Source organism: Mobula birostris, chromosome 13, assembly GCF_030028105.1.
Source record: "Mobula birostris isolate sMobBir1 chromosome 13, sMobBir1.hap1, whole genome shotgun sequence".
NCBI classification, from domain to species: domain Eukaryota; kingdom Metazoa; phylum Chordata; class Chondrichthyes; order Myliobatiformes; family Myliobatidae; genus Mobula; species Mobula birostris.
The window spans coordinates 2,054,922-2,072,347 of record NC_092382.1 but is presented as its reverse complement, the minus strand read 5'-3'; the positions used below and the strand labels follow the sequence as shown (position 1 = coordinate 2,072,347).

Sequence of the window (17,426 nt, the reverse complement as noted above, 5' to 3'; positions counted from 1 at the left end):
GTCAGTTCACACTGGGGAGAGGCCATTCACCTGCTCGGTCTGAGAAGGAAGTCACTCAGTTGTCCAACCTACAGAGACACCCGCAAGTTCATATAACCATATAACAATTACAGCACGGAAATAAGCCAACTTGGCCCTTCTAGTCCATGCTGAACGCTTACTCTCATTTAGTCACATCTACCTGCCTCTACCCTCCATTCCTTTCCTGTCCAAATACCGATCGAATTTTTTTTAAATGACAAAATCGAACCTGCCTCTACCACTTCAACTGGAAGCTCGTTCCACACAGCTACCATTCTCTGAGTAAAGAAGTTCCCCCTCGTGTTACCCCTCAACTTTTGCCCCTTAACTCTCAACTAATGTCCAGTTGTTTGAATCTCCCCTACTCTCAATGGAAAAAGCCTATCCACGTCAAGTCTATCTTTCCCCCTCATAATTTTAAATACCTCTATCAAGTCCCCCCTCAACCTTCTACGCTCCAAAGAATAAAGATCTAACTTGTTCAACCTTTCTCTGTAACTCAGGTGCTGAAACCCAGGGAACATTCTAGTAAATCTCCTCTGTACTCTATTTTGTTGACATCTTTCCTGTAACTCGGTGACCAGAACTGTACACAATACTCCAAATTTGGCCTTACCAATGCCTTGTACAATTTTAACATTACATCCCAACTCCTATACTCAATGCTCTGATTTACAAAGGCCAGCAAACCAAAAGCTTTCTTCACCACCCTATCCACATGAGATTCCACCTTCAGAGAACTATGCACCATTTTCCTAAACATGAGGAATTCTGCAGATGCTGGAAATTCAAGCAACACACATCAAAGTTGCTGGTGAACGCAGCAGGCCAGGCAGCATCTCTAGGAAGAAGTACAGTCGACGTTTCATGGGTATGGTGGATTTCTACCACTGTTTCCTCCCCTCAGCAGTCCGAATCATGCACCCCCTGTTCACCCTGATGTCGGGTAAGGGCAAGGACATTACCTGGGATAAAGAGGCCGCAGCCGCTTTTGTTAAAACCAAAGAACCCTTAGCAAACGCCGCGATGCTAGTGCACCGCAGAATGGGCGTTCCTACTGCCCTCACGGTGGACGCATCCAACACAGCAGTTGGTGGAGTGCTGGAACAACTCATCGAGGGTCGCTGGCAACCCCTGGCATTCTTCAGCAAACACCTACGACCACCCGAACTCAAATACAGTGCTTTCAACCGGGAGCTATTGGCACTATACCTGGCAATCCGGCATTTCAGATATTTCTTAGAAGGTAGGCCCTTCACTGCGTTCACAGGCCACAAACCGCTTACCTTTGCGTTCACTAAGGTGTCCGACCCCTGGTCTTCCCACCAGCAGCAACATCTGTCCTACATCTCCGAATATACGACGGACATCCGGCATGTCCGGGAAAGGACAACGTCGTGGCGGACGCACTATCCAGACCTACCATACAGGCCCTGTCCCAGGGGGTGGACTATGCAGCGCTGGCAGATGCACAGCAGGCAGACGCTGAGATCCCCAGTTACAGGACTGCAGTCTCCGGTTTACAGCTCCAAGACCTCCCCGTAGGCCCAGGTGAGAGGACCCTACTGTGTTACGTAGCTACCGGCCAACCCCGCCCCATCGTCCCAGCAGCCTGGCGCCGGCAGGTTTCCGAATCCATTCACAACTTAGCGCACCCCTCCATCAGGACAACCGTCCGGCTGGTCGCCAACAGGTTCGTGTGGCATGGACTGCGTAAACAGGTCTGTGAATGGGCCAAAATGTGCATGCAGTGCCAAACGGCCAAGGTGCAGCGGCACACCAAGGCTCCGCCGCAGCGGTTCGAACCCACCCGCTGGAGGTTCCACCACATTCATGTGGATATCGTGGGGCCCCTGCCAGTATCACGAGGAGCGCGGTACCTCCTAATTATGATAGACTGGTTCACGAGATGGCCAGAGGCAGTCCCGCTCACCGACACCACCTCCGAATCCTGCGCCCGAGCACTGATCGCAACCTGGGTAGCCCGCTTCGGGGTACCTGCCCACATTACCTCCGACAGGGGAGCCCAGTTCACCTCCAGCCTGTGGTCGGCTATGGCCAGCCTTTTAGGATCGCAGCTACACCACACAAATACCTTCCACCATCACCTGAAGTCGGCTCTCATGGCCGTCTTGGAGGGGCCTAACTGGGTGGACGAACTTCCCTGGGTCCTGCTCGGAATCCGCACGGCGCCCAAGGAGGATCTGCACACCTCGTCGGCCAAGTTGGTGTACGGCGCACCCCTGGTCGTCCCAGGAGAGTTCATACCAGCCCCAAGGGGGCAAGAGGAAGAACCCACAGCAGTCCTGGTCTGACTACGGGAGCGTCTCAGTAACCTGGCCCCCATCCCCATTTCACAGCACGGACAGAGCCCGACCTGCGTACCCAAAGACCTGCAGAACTGTAAGTTTCTTTTTGTACGACGGGGCGGACTCCGGGCACCGCTACAGCGGCCCTACGAGGGGCCGTTTAAGGTGATCAGGAACAACGGGTCCACGTTCGTGCTGGACATTTGGGGGAGAGAGGAGGTTTTCACGGTGGACCGACTCAAACCGGCCCATGTGGACTTGGCGCAGCTGGTCCAGGCTCAGGCACCGCGGCGCAGGGGCAGACCTCCCAAACAGAGGCCGATCCAGACTGTGGACATTGGGGGAGGTATCGCCAGTTCTGGGGGCGGGGGGTGGTTACGTGGTGACCCACTTTCTAGCACACACGAACCGGCACGCGCTGGCAGAGAGGCCGGCCCCAAAAAGGGCGCCAGGCCATCTTCAGCAGCAGGGGGGAAATCCCGTGCGCGGAAAGGGTCTGTGATTATGCATTCCCCACAGCAGTCCCACCCAGGGAGGGCGGGAACAGGAAGGCTTTAAAGCAGGCCGCGAAGTTTGAATAAATCTCTTTTATCACAACTCTAACTCACCGACTACGTGTGGTTATTGTTAGCGCTGTGTGTAGCACACAGCTACAATATAATATTTTCAAGTCTGCGAGCCAATACTTTGGATAAAATTTTAGTATCGAAATTGAGTAAAGAGATTGGTCTATACAAAGAACATACAGTAAGATTCTTATTCTTTTTGAGAATGAGCGAAATGGAAGCTTCGTAAGAAGACTGCGGTAGTCTCCCTGCCTTAAAGGAATCTGTAAGGGTAGAACATAAGTGTGGTATAAGCAAGGAGGAAAAAGCCTTATGAAACTCTCCAGAGAATCCATCGGATCCTGGGGATTTCCCAGAATGCAATTCTCAAATAGCCTGAGCACTTTCCTCCTGGGAAATAGGTTGATCCAATTGCCTACAATCATCTAATGAAAGATTTGGGATATTTAATTGATCTAAAAATTATTCATTGCAATATTATCATTAACAGAGTCAGAACTATACAATTTAGAATAAAATTCCCTAAAAGTGTCATTAATTTCAAGGTGGTCAGTTGTCATGTCCCCATTAATTTTATGTATTTCTTTAATTTGCCGATTGGCTGAAAATGGCTTCAATTGATTAGCCAGTAGCTTACCAGTTTTATCTTCGTAAATATAAAGTTGACTGAGAGAAGGCGGTGGCGTGACGAAGCGCACAGCGGCCACTCCAGCGATGAATATTGTTATTTGTCAAGTAGGATGCTGTGCACAATACTGATTTGACGGAGACAGATGTGAGAAGCACGGAGGAACATCTGGTGAAACTTCTGAAATGCCTGTTTCGCTGCTGCTGCTACTGTGCGATCCAGAATCTCCGCAGGGGAAGGCCCCGAATCCTTGGCTTTGCCTGTTGCTTGGCGGCCGGGACCAGGGTCAAAGCACTCAGCAGAGATGGTGCTGGATGTCGGAGGGCTGGTCGGAGGCTCGACCTTTTCGGATGGACTCAGAGTCGGCTGTGGTCGGGTGCTTCCAGGGTGCTACATCGGCAAGTTTGCGGCGCTGGAAGTTCATGGCAGGGAGAGTTTCTTCCTTCTACCGTCTGTGTGAAATGATGGGGCTATCGGGACTTTGAGACTTTTTTTTTTACCGTGCCCATGGTCTGCTCTTTATCAAATACAGTATTGTTTTGCAGGGTTGTAACTATGTTATAATTATGTGGTTTTTGTCAGTTTTAGTCTTGGTCTGTCTTGTGTTTCCGTAATATACTGGAGGAACATTGTATCATTTCTTAATGCATGCATTACTAAATGACAAACGAGGACTGAGTGTCCTCATAATCTGATCTTATCTTTTAAAAGTTGGCTTTCAATTGGATACATTAAAAGATCATATTTAGTTTTAGTTTCAGTACGTCTCTTATATGTTTCAGGATCAGGAACTGAAGCATATTTATGGTCCAGTTGCTTTAACTGATTGGCTAATTCATTTCTTTCTTTGTTAGCTTTTTTAATGATGTTTGTGATATAAGAAATAATTTGACCCCAGATGTATGCTTTAAAAGTATTCCATATGATAAGGCTAGATGTCTTTTCCAACATATTTTCTTCAACAATAAAGAGTAATTTGATTCTCCATAAATGTTTAAAAAATCTTCATCGGATAACAGAGTTAAATTAAATCGCCAAAATCTACTCATGGGGATAGGAACAGGAAGCTTTAAAAAATAGAATTACAGGAGAGTGGTCAGAGATAGCAATCTCTTTATATTCAACCGATTGAACTAACAGAATCATTTGACTACCAATAAAAAAGTCAATCCCAGTATAAGTATGATGGACATGAGAGAAAAAAAAGAATACTCCCTGTCCGTCAGATGAAGAAATCGCCAAGCATCAACTCTACCACATATGGTTAGAAAAGATTGGATAAACAAAGCTGATTTATTAAGTGTGGCTGGTTTAATAGATGAGCGATCTAATACTGGATCTAACCAGCAGTTAAAATTTCCTCCCATCACAAGGGAGTACGTACACAAATCTGGCAAAAATGAAAATAGACTTTCAAAAAATCATAGATCATCTACATTGGGGGCATAAACATTAGCAAAAACAATCAATTTACTGTCTGAACTCCGATACAATAACAAATCGACCATTAGGGTCCGAAACAACTTTATGCTGAATAAAGGAAATTGTATTGCCTACAAAAATCGAAACTCCACATGATTTTGCATTAAACGAAGAGTGGAATTGCATATCCTTCCACCGAGTAAAAAAAACGTAAGCTATCACAGCTGCGTATGTGTGTTTCTTGTAAAAAAAAAAGGTGCTTTTAATTTTTGAATATAAGCAAACACTTTGTTCCTTTTGGTGGGGTGATTCAGCCCTTTCACATTCAAATTAAATAGGTTACTATTTCAAACCATTTTAAATACTAATCAACATGTAACTAAAAATATCTGGCCATAACTTATTAAAACTAGAAAGCAAACCATAAAGTAAGATATTCAAACAAACAATCATATATATTTTTTTTCTCTTTTTCAATCTTTATTAGTATCATAATAATAAACATACCACAGTATTGATACAAATTTATTGGGAATACAGCATTGTAATTTTCATAGTTAAATATAAGCCCAGTTGACACATGAGTATTAAGTCTCCCTATCATACATGATACAGATGAACAATATAAAACAAAAAAATCTATATAAAAAAATCATGAAAAAGAAAAAAAAAACAAAAATATATCCCGGAAAAAAAAACTAACATAAACAATGTTAATCAACTAAACTAAAAAAAGGCACGGGCTGTTTTGTAACATTGTTAAAAAAAGGGAACCATTAGTGTTGTTGACTCCGTTCCTCTCACCATGTATTACAAAGAAATAAAATAAGTTTGGAAAAGGTCAAGTTACATCATATGAAAATGTTTAATAAATGGCCTCCAAGTCTTCTTCGAATTTAATAGAGGGATCATAAACAACACTTCTAATTTTTTTTTTCAAATTTAAACACAACATAGTTTGAGAAAATCAATGAAATGTGGTGGGAGGATTAATCTCTTTCCAATTCAGCAAAATGGATCTTCTAGCCATTAATGTAAGAAATACAATCATCCGACGAGCTGAAGGGGTTAAATGACTTGATTCTATCATTGGTAACCCAAAAATGGCAGTAATAGAGTGAGGTTGTAGGTCAATATTCAAAACAGTTGAGATAATATCAAAAATATATTTCCAATATTTTTTTCAACAAAGGACATGACCAAAACATTTGAGTTAGAGAAGCTATCTCAGAGTGACATCTATCACAGATAGAATTTATATGAGAATAATAACGAGATAATTTATCCCTAGACATATGAGCCCTATCTACTACTTTAAACTGTATCAACGCATGTTTCGCACATATAGATGAATTAACTAATTGAAGATGTTTTTCCCATTTTTCAATTGGTACAATAATCTTAAGTTCCCTTTCCCAATCACTCTGATTTTTATTAGACATATTTTCATAATTATATCATAAATAATTGCTATTACACCATTCTGAAGAGGCTTTAAATCTAATTTTGTTTTTCCAAAATATCCATTGATTATACAAACGTTTGTAAATTCGGGAAGGTAGGAAAAACAGTATTTTAGAAAAATTTCTAACTTGTAAATATCTAAAAAAGTGAGATCTAGGCAAATTATATTTATTAGTTGTTCAAAAGACATGAAACAATTATCTGAAAATAAATCACAAAATCGTACTCTACTTTTAATTTTCCAAGCCAAATATTCTTAATCTATAGTAGTGGGTTGAAAAAAGAAATTAGATACAATAGGACTTGCTAAAGTAAATTGATTCAACCCAAAAAGAATTCCAAATTGAAACCATATATGTCAAGTATATTTAACTATTGGGTTATCCATTTGTTTATACAATTTAGAAAGAGTAAAGGGAAGCGAAGACCCTAAAATAGAACCCAATGAAGACCCTTGTAAAGAATTACATTCAAGATTCACCCAACGTGGACTTGAAGTTGCGTCCAAGTCTCATAACCAAAAATTTAAATATCAAATGTTAATTGCCCAATAGTAAAATCTAAAATTCAGCAAAGCTAAACCTCACCTCCTTTTTAGATTTCTGTAAACGTCCTTTGCCTAACCTAGGATTTTTGTTCTGCCATATATATGAGGAGATTTTGGAATCAACATTATCAAAAAATAATTTTGGAATGAAAATTGGCACCACTTGAAATACGTATAAAAACTTAGGCAAAATAATCATCTTGATAACATTGATCTGACCGATCAATGATAAAGACATTGGTGACCATTTAGTAAACAAAAGTTTAATCTGATCGATTAAAGGTAGAAAAATTAGCTTTAAATAAATCTTTATGCTTTTTCGTAATTTTAACCCCTAAATATATAAAAGAGTCAGTAACCAATTTAAATGGTAAACATCCATCAATAGAAACCTGCATATTTAAGGGAAATAGTTCATTCTTATTAAGCTTAAATTTGTAACCAGAAAAATTACTAAACTGAGCCAACAAGAATAAAGTAACAGGAATAGATTTTCCAGGATTAGAGATACATAATAACAAATCATCTGCATATAATGATAACTCCTGCATTTCATTTCCATGGGTAATACCAAAAATGTTAGGTGAGTCTGGGATGGCAATTGCTAAAGGTTCAGGGGCAATATCAAATAATAATGAACATCCCTGCCTAGTACCCCGAGATAAACAAAAAAAGGAAGATCTTTGATTGTTACTACAAACAGAAGCTACAGGGGAATGATATATCAATTTAATCCAAGATATAAATATCGGACTAAAATTACATTTCTCAAACACAGTAACTAAATATGGCCATTCAACTCTGTCGAAAGCCTTCTCAGCAGCTAATGAAATAATACATTCCAGAGTGTTAAATGAAGGAGTATAAGCAATATTCATTAACCTCCTAATATTAAGAAAATGAATAATGATTTTGAATAAATCCTGTTTGGTCCACAGAGATAATTTGAGGTAGTACCTTTTCTAACCTAGTCACTAATATTTTAGAAAAAAAATTGGAGTCTACATTCAAAAGCGATATCGGTCTGTATGATGCACAATCAGTAGGATCTTTATTCTTTTTAAGAATTAAAGAAATAGAAGCTTCATAAAATGATTGTGGTAATTTACCTAATCTGATTGCTTCTTTAAATATTCTAGATGACCAAGGAGAGAGAATAGAGGAAAAAAAACTTTAAAAATTCCACTGTAAAACCATCAGGACCAGGTATTTTGCCAGAATTCATTGTTATTTCTTCATCTGTCATCGGAGTTTCTAATGTTGAACATTCTTTGTGTGATAATTTTGGAAAGTTCAATTTCCTTAAAATATCATGCATAGTGTTAGAGTCATGAGGAAAATCAGAATTGTATAAAGAAATATAAAATTCTTCAAAAGTTTTGTTTATCTCGTCATGATCAACTGTCAAAGTGTCATCATGTTTACGAATCTGGATAATTTGACATTTAACTGAAGTAGTTTTCAATTGATTAGCTAATAATTTACCCAATTTATCACTATGAATATAGAACTTATTTCTAGTTTTCATTAATTGATTTTCAATTGAGGATGTTAATAATAAGTTATGTTCCATTTGAAGTTCGACTCTCTGTTTGTAGAGCTCCTTACTAGGAGCAATAGAATATTTCTTATCAATTTATTTAATTTTATCAACCAACAAAAATGTTTCATTCTTAATATGTTTGTTTAAACCAACAGAAAAAGAAATAATCTGTCCGCAGATATAAGCTTTAAAAGCATCCCAAACTGTGCCTTTGGAAATTTCTTCCGTAATGTTAGTTGGAAAAAAAGAAATCAATCTGTTCCTTCATAAATTTAACAAAGTACAGGTCTTGAAGCAAATTGGAATTAAATCACCATTGCCTATTAGTACAAGTGGTATCCATTAACTTGATAGAAAGTTTCACTGGAGCATGATCTGAAATGGCGATAATGTCATATTTGCAGTCGATTACAGATGGAATTAGACGAGTCAATAAAAAAGTAATCAATTCGAGAATAAGAATGATAAACATGTGAGAAGAATGAAAACTCTTTGTCCTTAGGGCGCAGGAATCTCAAACAATTATATATTCAACCCAACACAGCTCCCAGAGAGAAATAGGCCCTACGCCCTCCCCCATCCAAAGCGAGAAAGCTGACCAATAGACAGTCAGTGAGCTAAGAACTAAGTACCGGCCCCAAAAAAATCCTGTTGACAGAAAAAACTCCAGTCTTGCAAGGTCATTATGTCCCTATCAATACACAACATAAAAAGCAAAAGAACTCAGTATTCGAAAATATGAAAAGGTCACTTTAAACAAATCCAAAAAAGCTGTATTAAAATAAAGCCTCAAAAAGGGATAAAATAAAGTAGTATCAAAAAAACAAAAGACAATATATGAACAGCCAAATGTAAGCTTAATGAAACCTTATTTTAAATTCATATTAACAGAAGAAAAAACTTGATCAAATAAGAAGTATAACAGTTTTAGACTTCATCCTTCAGAAAATCTTTTGCATCTTCAACTGACTTTATTCTTTTTCACAATCCGTTCTTCAAAACAATACTCAGATGAGCGGGGAACCGAAGGGATGGTTTATATCCTTCATTATAAAATTCCAACATAACTTCTTTATATTTCATGCAATCAGTCAAAATTTCAGGTGAATAGTCTTCCACAAATCTAACCATGTAACTTTGGAAATCAATCATTCCTTGTCGCCGGGTATGGCAAATTAAAAGGCCCTTAATATGAAACTCCTGAAAGGTTAGTCCGACCGATCTGGGTTTCGCCGCTGAGGACAACGGCTTCAAAGTCGGAGAGCGAAAAGCTCGATTGAGCTTCGGCTCAGAAGTGAATAAAGCTGGGAAAATCTGCTTCAGAAAGTTTGCAAAGACTTCGAACGGTCAGCGCCTTCAACTGATTCTTCAAGACCCAGGATTTGCAAGTTATTTCTCCTGTTCCTGTTTTCGAGACTGATGATCCTTTTCAGCATTTTATCACTGGATAAAGATAACTCTTTGCAGAGTTTAATTGTATCTTCAATGTCCTCTTCAAGTGTCATTAGCTTCGCAGTATTCTCCTGAATTTGGTTCTCATGCTCAAATAAAGTTTGTTGAATTGTATCCAATTTGCTGTTAAGCCATTGAAACTCCTCAGAGAATTCCTATTTCTGCGATTTAAGGAAGTCACTGATTGAATCCAAAGTGACTGGGGATTCATCTTCTGTTTCTCTTTCTTTTGCAAATGCTCTGGTTCTTTTCCCAGCCATAGTAAAGCAGTATTGAAGTATTATAATAAGGTTTCAAAAAAAAAGACTGGTAGAGACAATTAAGTAAACAGGGTAGGAGCAATCGAAAAGCGACCAACAGGGCTCTGACTGCTTCTTATATCTAACATATGCTTCCTTCTTCCGCTTGACGAGTTGCCTCACGTGTTTTGTCAGCCACGGTTCCCTTTTCCTACCATTTTTTCCTTACCTCAGTGGGACAAACCTATCCTGAACCCAGCACAAGTGGTTCCTAAACTTCCTCCACATTACTCCTGTGCTTGCACCTTTGAACACCTGTTTCCAATTTACTCTCGCTAGTTCCTGCCTCATCCATTCATAGTTAGCCCTTCCCCAGTTAAGCACTTTCCCATTTTGTCTGTTTTTATCCTTTTCCATAGCTATGCTGAAGCTAAGGGAGTTGTGGTCACTCTCACCAAAATGCTCCCCCACCAAGATGTCTGCCACCTGACCAGGTTCATTACTGAGAACTAGATCCAGAATGGCCTGTCCTCTCATCGGCCAGTCCACATACTGTGTCAGGAATCCTTCTTGAATACACCTGACAAATTCAGCCCCATCTATCCCCCTTGCAGTCAAGAGGTGCCAGTCAATATGAGGGAAGTTGAAATCACCCATAACTACAACCCTGTATTTCCTGCACCATTCAAAAATCTGCCTGCTTATCTGTTCCTCGGTGTCCCGAGGGCTATTTGGGGGCCTATAGACCACTCCCAGCACAGTGATTGATCCCTTCCTATTTCTGACTTCCACCCACACCGACTCAGTGGACACTCCCTCTGCAGCGTCCTCCCTTTCTACAGGCGTGATACTATCCCTGACCAGTAATGCTACTCCCCCCTTTTCTACCTCCCATCCTAATCCTTGTAAAACACCTAAACCCCAGTACCTGCATCAGCCAATCCTGCCCTTCCTCCAGCCAAGTTTCAGTAATGGCCACAACGTCATAGTTCCACGTACTGATCCATTCTCTAAGTTCATCCCCTTTATTCCTAATACTCCTAGCATTGGAATAGACACATTTCAACCCCTTGAACTGGCTACATGTATGTTTTGTCCCTGCCTGTCCTTCCTCAGCAACTCAGAACACACAGCATCATGCCCTTGTCCTTCTACCCTCATCTCTGCACTCACATTCTGATTCCCACCCCCCCTGACAAACTAGTTTAAACCCTCCCCAACAGCTCTAACAAACCTGCCCACCAAGGTATTGGTCCCTTTCCAGTTCAGGTGCAGCCCGTCCTTGGTGTACAGGTCAGACCTTCCCCAGAGAAGATCCCAATGCTCCAGAAATCTGAACCCCTGCCCCCAGCACCAACTCTTCAGCCACACATTCAACTGCCACGACTTCCTGTTCCCATCCTCTCTGTCTCGCGGCACAGGAAGCAATCCCGAGATTACCACCCTTGAGGTCCTGCTTTTTCACTTTTTTTCCCTAACTCCCCATACTCCTTCTTCAGGACCTCATCCCTACTCCCATCTATGTCATTGGTCCCCACGTGGACCAGGACATCTGGCTGCTCACCCTCTCTCCTGAGAATACCGAGAACTCCATCCGAGATATCGCGGACCCTGGCACCAGGGAGGCAACAGACTGGGATTCTATATCTTTCCCACAAAACCTCTTAACTGTCCCCTTAACTATCGAATCCCCTATCACCACTGCTCTCCTCTTTTCACTCCTTCCTTTCTGAGCTGAGGGTCCAGTCTCGGTGCCAGAGACGTGACCACTACAATTTGTCCCTGGTAGGTGTAGGTCGTCCCCACCAACAGTATCCAAAACAGTATACTTATTGTTGATGGGAACGGCCACAGGGGTGCTCTGCTCTTTCTGTCTATTCCCCTTTCCTCTCCTGACAGTCACCCAGCTACCTGTCTCCTGACTTTTAGGGGTGACTGTCTCCCTGAAACTCTGATCTATTACTGCCTCTGCCCCCCGAATGATCCGATTTGACAGGAGCTGCAGCTGGATGCACCTCTTGCAGGTGTAGATATCGGAGACAATTGTCCTGTCCCTGACTTCCCACATCCTACAATCGGAGCACTGGACTGCCCTATCTACTGCCTCCATTACTAACTCCTAAGTTAATTAATTAAATAAACTTTCCCGGCCTTACCTTACTGGGAGCAAGCTCATCCTCTGCCTCTGCTCGCTGAAATCTCTCGAGCCAAAGCCTCAAAGCTCCACTCCTTCACTGGCCGCTCTCCACTCCAGTCCACGTTAAACTCCAGTCCCAATAAAGGTGAATATGCAGCAGAAGAACCTCCTCCCATGCTCAGTGACCAGGGTGCAGAACTGGGTGTGGTGAGCATCAGCAATAATTGTAGAGTTCAGCACCGACAGTCACTCTCAAAATTGCATTCAGCAACGGTGATGGACAAATATCCAGCATGCAGCTTATTGAAACTTTCTCCCCAGTGCAGAAATCGTGCTTGACTAATCTTCTGGAATTTTTTGAGGATGTAAGTATGAAAATGGACGAGGGAGAGCCAGTGGATATAGTGTACCTGGAGCTTCAGAAAGCCTTTGATGAAGTCCCACATAGGAGATTAGTGGGCAAAATTAGGGCACATGGTATTGGGGGCAGAGTACTGACATGGATTGAAAATTGGCTGGCTGATAGAAAACAAAGAGTAGCGATTAACGGGTCCCTTTCGGAATGGCAGGCGGTGACCAGTGGGGTTCCACAACGTTCAGAGCTGGGACCGCAGCTGTTTACAATGTATATTAATGATTTAGATGAACGGATTAAAAGTAACATTAGCAAATTTGCCGATGACACAAAGCTGGGTGGCAGTGTGAAATGTGAGGAGGATGTTATGAGAATGCAGGGTGACTTTGACAGGCTGGGTGAGTGGGCGGATGCATGGCAGATGCATTTTAATATGGACAAATGTGAGGTTATCCACTTTTGTGGTGAGAACAGGAAGGCAGATTATTATCTAAATGGAATCAATTTAAGAAAAAGGGAAGTACAACGAAATCCAGGTGTTCTTGTACATCAGTCACTGAAAGCAAGCATGCAAGTACAGCAGGCTGTGAAGAAAGCTAATGGCATGCTGGCCTTCATAACAAGGGGAATTGAGTATAGGAGCAAAGAAGTCCTTCTGCAGCTGTACAGGGTACTGGTGAGACCACACCTGGAGTACTGTGTGCAATTTTTGTCTCCAAATTTGAGGAAGGACATTCTTGCTATTGAAGGAGTGCAGCGCAAGTTCACAAGGTTAATTCCCGGGATGGCGGGACTGTCTTATGTCGAAAGATTGGAGCGACTGGGCTTGCATACACTGGAATTTAGAAGGCTGAGAGGGGATCTTATTGAAACATATAAGATTATTAAGGGATTGGACACACTGGAGGCAGGAAGCATGTTCCCGCTGATGGGTGAGTCCAGAACCAGAGGCCACAGTTTAAGAATAAGGTGTAAGCCATTTAGAACGCTGTTGAGGAAACATTTTTTCACCCAGAGAGTGGTGGATATATGGAATGCACTGCACCAGAAGGCTGTGGAGGCCAAGTCTCTGGATGCTTTCAAGAAAGAGATGGATAGAGCTCTTAAAGATAGCGGAGTCAAAGATTATGGGGATAAGGCAGGAACGGGGTACTGATTGTGGATGATCAGCCATGATCACAGTGAATGGCAGTGCTGGCTCGAAGAGCCAAATGGCCTATTCCTGCACCTATTGTCTATTGTGAACCCAGTAATGTGTCACAACTGTAACATGCTGTGAGGTTTCAGTGTTAATGTAATGGCCTCTCTGTAATGTATCACTGCTGAGGTTACTGTTTCTCTGTAGCAGCAATGTTTACGTTACGACTAGAGACAACAGGGTTTTGAAGTGCAGGGCTATCCAATGGGAGAAATGTTGTTCTTTCTTGTGAGTCTGGAAGAGAGATTTTTGCGGTCTTTTGCTGGGGAGAGGTGAGAAGACATGAATGGAGAGAGTGGGCCATTTTCCTTTATTTTTTCTTTACTAACTCTATAGTCAAAGTAATAACTACAAAGCCCAATTGTTTAATCGTATATTATGTACCGTTTGTTATTTCAGGGTACTGATTTGTAATGGGGGTCACATCGTGCAGCATCCACCCAAACGAGATTTCTTAAGTTTGGCCGGGCTGGGGGCTATCACCCCCTATATTAAGCTGCTAGCTGAAGTGAGAGTTAAATATGGTTAGATGACTGAGCGAATTGCTTCACACATTCACAGCAGGTGAACAGCCTCTCCCCATTGTGAACTCAATGATGGACATTTGGTGGCGATGGCTGAGAGAATCTCTTCCCAAAGTCTGAGCAGCAGATCAGCCTCTACCCAGTGTGAACTCGCTGGTGTCTCTGCAGGTTGGATGACCGAATGAAACTCTTCCCACACACTGAGCAGGTGAACTACCTCTCCCCTGTGTGAACATGCTGGTGTCTCTGAAGATGAGACAACCAAGTGAATCCCTTCCCACACACTGAGCAGGTGAATGGCCTCTCTCCAGTGTGAACTTGCTGGTGACTCAGTAGTTGAGAGGACAAAGTGAATCCCTTCCCACAGTCTGAGCAGGTGAATGGCCTCTCTCCAGTGTGAACTCGCTGGTGTACCTTCAGTTGAGATGAACGAGTGAATCCCTTCCCACAGTCTGAGCAGGTGAACGGCCTCTCTCCAGTGTGAACTCGCTGATGTATGTTCAGTTGAGATGAGCAAGTGAATCCCTTCCCACAGTCTGAGCAGGTGAACGGCCTCTCTCCAGTGTGAACTCGCTGATGTACCTTCAGTTGAGATGAGCAAGTGAATCCCTTCCCACAGTCTGAGCAGGTGAATGGCTTCTCTCCAGTGTGAACTCGCTGATGTACCTTCAGTTCAGATGACTGAATGAATCCCTTCCCACAGTCTGAACAGATGAACGGCCTCTCTCCAGTGTGAACTCGCTGATGTACCTTCAGATTAAATGACTGAGTGAATCCCTTCCCACAGTCCGAGCAGGTGAACGGCCTCTCTCCAGTGAGAACTCGCTGATGCACCTTCAGTTGAGATGACTGAGTGAATCCCTTCCCACAGTCTGAGCAGGTGAACGGCCTCTCTCCAGTGTGAACTTGCTGATGTACGTTCAGTTGAGATGAGCAAGTGAAACCCTTCCCACAGTCTGAGCAGGTGAACGGCTTCTCTCCGGTGTGAACTCGCTGATGTACCTTCAGTTGAGATGAACGAGTGAAACCCCTCCCACAGTCTGAGCAGATGAACGGCCTCTCCCCAGTGTGAACTCGCTGATGTACCTTCAGTTGAGATGAACGAGTGAATCCCTTCCCACAGTCTGAGCAGGTGAACGGCTTCTCTCCGGTGTGAACTCGCTGATGTACCTTCAGATTAAATGACGAAGTGAATCCCTTCCCACAGTCTGAGCAGGTGAACGGCCTCTCTCCAGTGTGAACTCGCTGGTGTACCTTCAGTTGAGATGAGCAAGTGAAACCATTCCCACAGTCTGAGCAGGTGAACAGCTTCTCTCCAGTGTGAACTCGCTGATGTACCTTCAGTAGGGATGAGCAAGTGAATCCCTTTCCACACACTGAGCAAGTGAATGGCCTCTCTCCAGTGTGAACTCGCTGATGTACCTTCAGTTGGAATGATCGAGTGAATCCCTTCCCACAGTCTGAGCAGGTGAATGGCCTCTCTCCAGTGTGAACTCGTTGATGTACCTTCAGTGCAGATGACAGAGTGAATCCCTTCCCACAGTCTGAGCAGGTGAACGGCCACTCCCAGGTGTGAACTGACTGGTGTCTCAGTAACCGAGATGACAGAGTAAATCCCTTCCCACAGACTGAGCAGGTGAATGGCCTCTCCCCAGTGTGAACTCGCTGATGCACCTTCAGTTGGGATGAGCGAGTGAATCCCTTCCTGCAGTCTGAGCACGTGAACGCCCTCCCGCCGGTGTGAACTGACCAGTGTATCCGTAGGTTAAATGATTCAGTGAATCCCTTCCCACAGTCTGAGCACGTGAACGGCTGCTCTCCAGTGTGAACTGACTGTTGTCTCAGTAGCTTATATGATTCAGTGAATCCCTTCCCACAGTCCAAGCAGGTGAACAGCCGCTCCCCAGTGTGAACTTGCTGATGTACCTTCAGTTTAGAGAAACAAGGGAATCCCTTCCCACAGTCTGAGCACGTGAACGGCTGCTCCCCAGTGTGAACTGACCAGTGTCTCAGTAGCTTATATGATTCAGTGAATCCCTTCCCACAGTCCAAGCAGGTGAACAGCCGGTCTCCAGTGTGAACTCGCTGGTGAGCCATTAGGTCAGATGAACGAGTGAATCCTTCCCTACAAATTCAGCAGATGACTAGCAATTTGCCCAACTAACTGGTGTGTCCACAGGTGGGAAGACCGACTGAATCCCTTCTCACACACAGAACAGTTGAATGACCTTGTCCCAGTGTAAACTTGCTGATGTACCTTCAGTTGAGATGACCAAGTGAATCCCTCCCCACAGTTGGAGCAGGAAGGATGATCGAGTGAATCCCTTGCTCCACTTCTTAAATATCTGTACAGAGACAGCAAAACTGTCGTGTTGTGTTCGAGATTCCCGTAGACAAATTCCTTGTCATTTTTAACCTGTAAAAATATTTACAAAATCCATCAATGGGTGTAGGACAACATTTCAGATGAGATCCCTTGAGTTGTCAAGCTGTGAACTGACTTCACACTGTTACAGTGAAGTTCAACCCAAGGTGGAGAGAGAAATCATCTTCTAACTGGGCACAGTGCTGGTATCTGGAATGACCACCAAATTCTCTGATGCTCTTCCTGTCTCTCTAAGAATGTGGCATTTCTGCCATCTCCAATCTGTGACCTGGCTCAGTTTGACTCTCTCCATTGGCATTATTCCGTTCCCACTGAGCTGCATGGGTGCCTGGCCCCACAGTAACTGAAACCCTCTCACACAAATAGCTGGCAGTGCATTCCACGCACCCACCACTCTCTGTGTAAAGAACTTACCCCTGACATCCCCTCGGTATCTATTTCAAAGCACCTTAAAACTATGCCCAATTGTGTTAGCCATTTCAGCCCTGGGAAAGAATCCTCTGGCTATCCACATGATCAATGCCCCTCATTAGCTTATACACCTAAAAAAGGCTCTAAACATAAAGAAGGAAATTATACATTGCTTTGAGGATTTGTTGGAAGTATACAAAATTATGAGGGTTTAGATAGGGTAA

General features: G+C 43.0%; 2 protein-coding genes across 3 annotated transcripts in view; one reads left to right on the top strand and one right to left on the bottom strand.

Annotated features, from left to right (window-relative positions):
- LOC140208197 (uncharacterized) overlaps positions 1 to 16,789 on the bottom strand; it is a 39,948-nt gene extending 23,159 nt beyond the window's left edge. Inside the window, exons 1-2 of the mRNA XM_072276706.1 lie at positions 15,240 to 16,789; positions 14,752 to 15,155 (exon numbers count right to left, since the gene is read on the bottom strand). Coding sequence (XP_072132807.1) covers positions 14,752 to 15,155; positions 15,240 to 16,502 — 1,667 coding nt within the window. The 5' untranslated portion in view covers positions 16,503 to 16,789. The remainder of the gene's footprint in view (positions 1 to 14,751; positions 15,156 to 15,239) is intronic.
- LOC140208206 (protein NYNRIN-like) lies at positions 697 to 8,163 on the top strand. 2 transcript variants are annotated; one of them, XR_011888689.1, is made up of 2 exons: positions 697 to 2,424; positions 3,636 to 5,180. XR_011888689.1 is itself a non-coding variant. In XM_072276715.1 (2 exons), the coding sequence occupies exon 1, from the start codon at positions 1,761 to 1,763 to the stop codon at positions 2,334 to 2,336; it is 576 nt and encodes a 191-aa protein (XP_072132816.1). In that variant the 5' UTR covers positions 700 to 1,760; the 3' UTR covers positions 2,337 to 2,424; positions 8,097 to 8,163. The 2 variants fall into 2 exon arrangements, 1 of the variants encoding a protein (XP_072132816.1); XM_072276715.1 differs by lacking the exon at positions 3,636 to 5,180 and adding an exon at positions 8,097 to 8,163 and having other exon boundaries at positions 700 to 2,424.
- Positions 16,790 to 17,426: the final 637 nt, after the last annotated feature.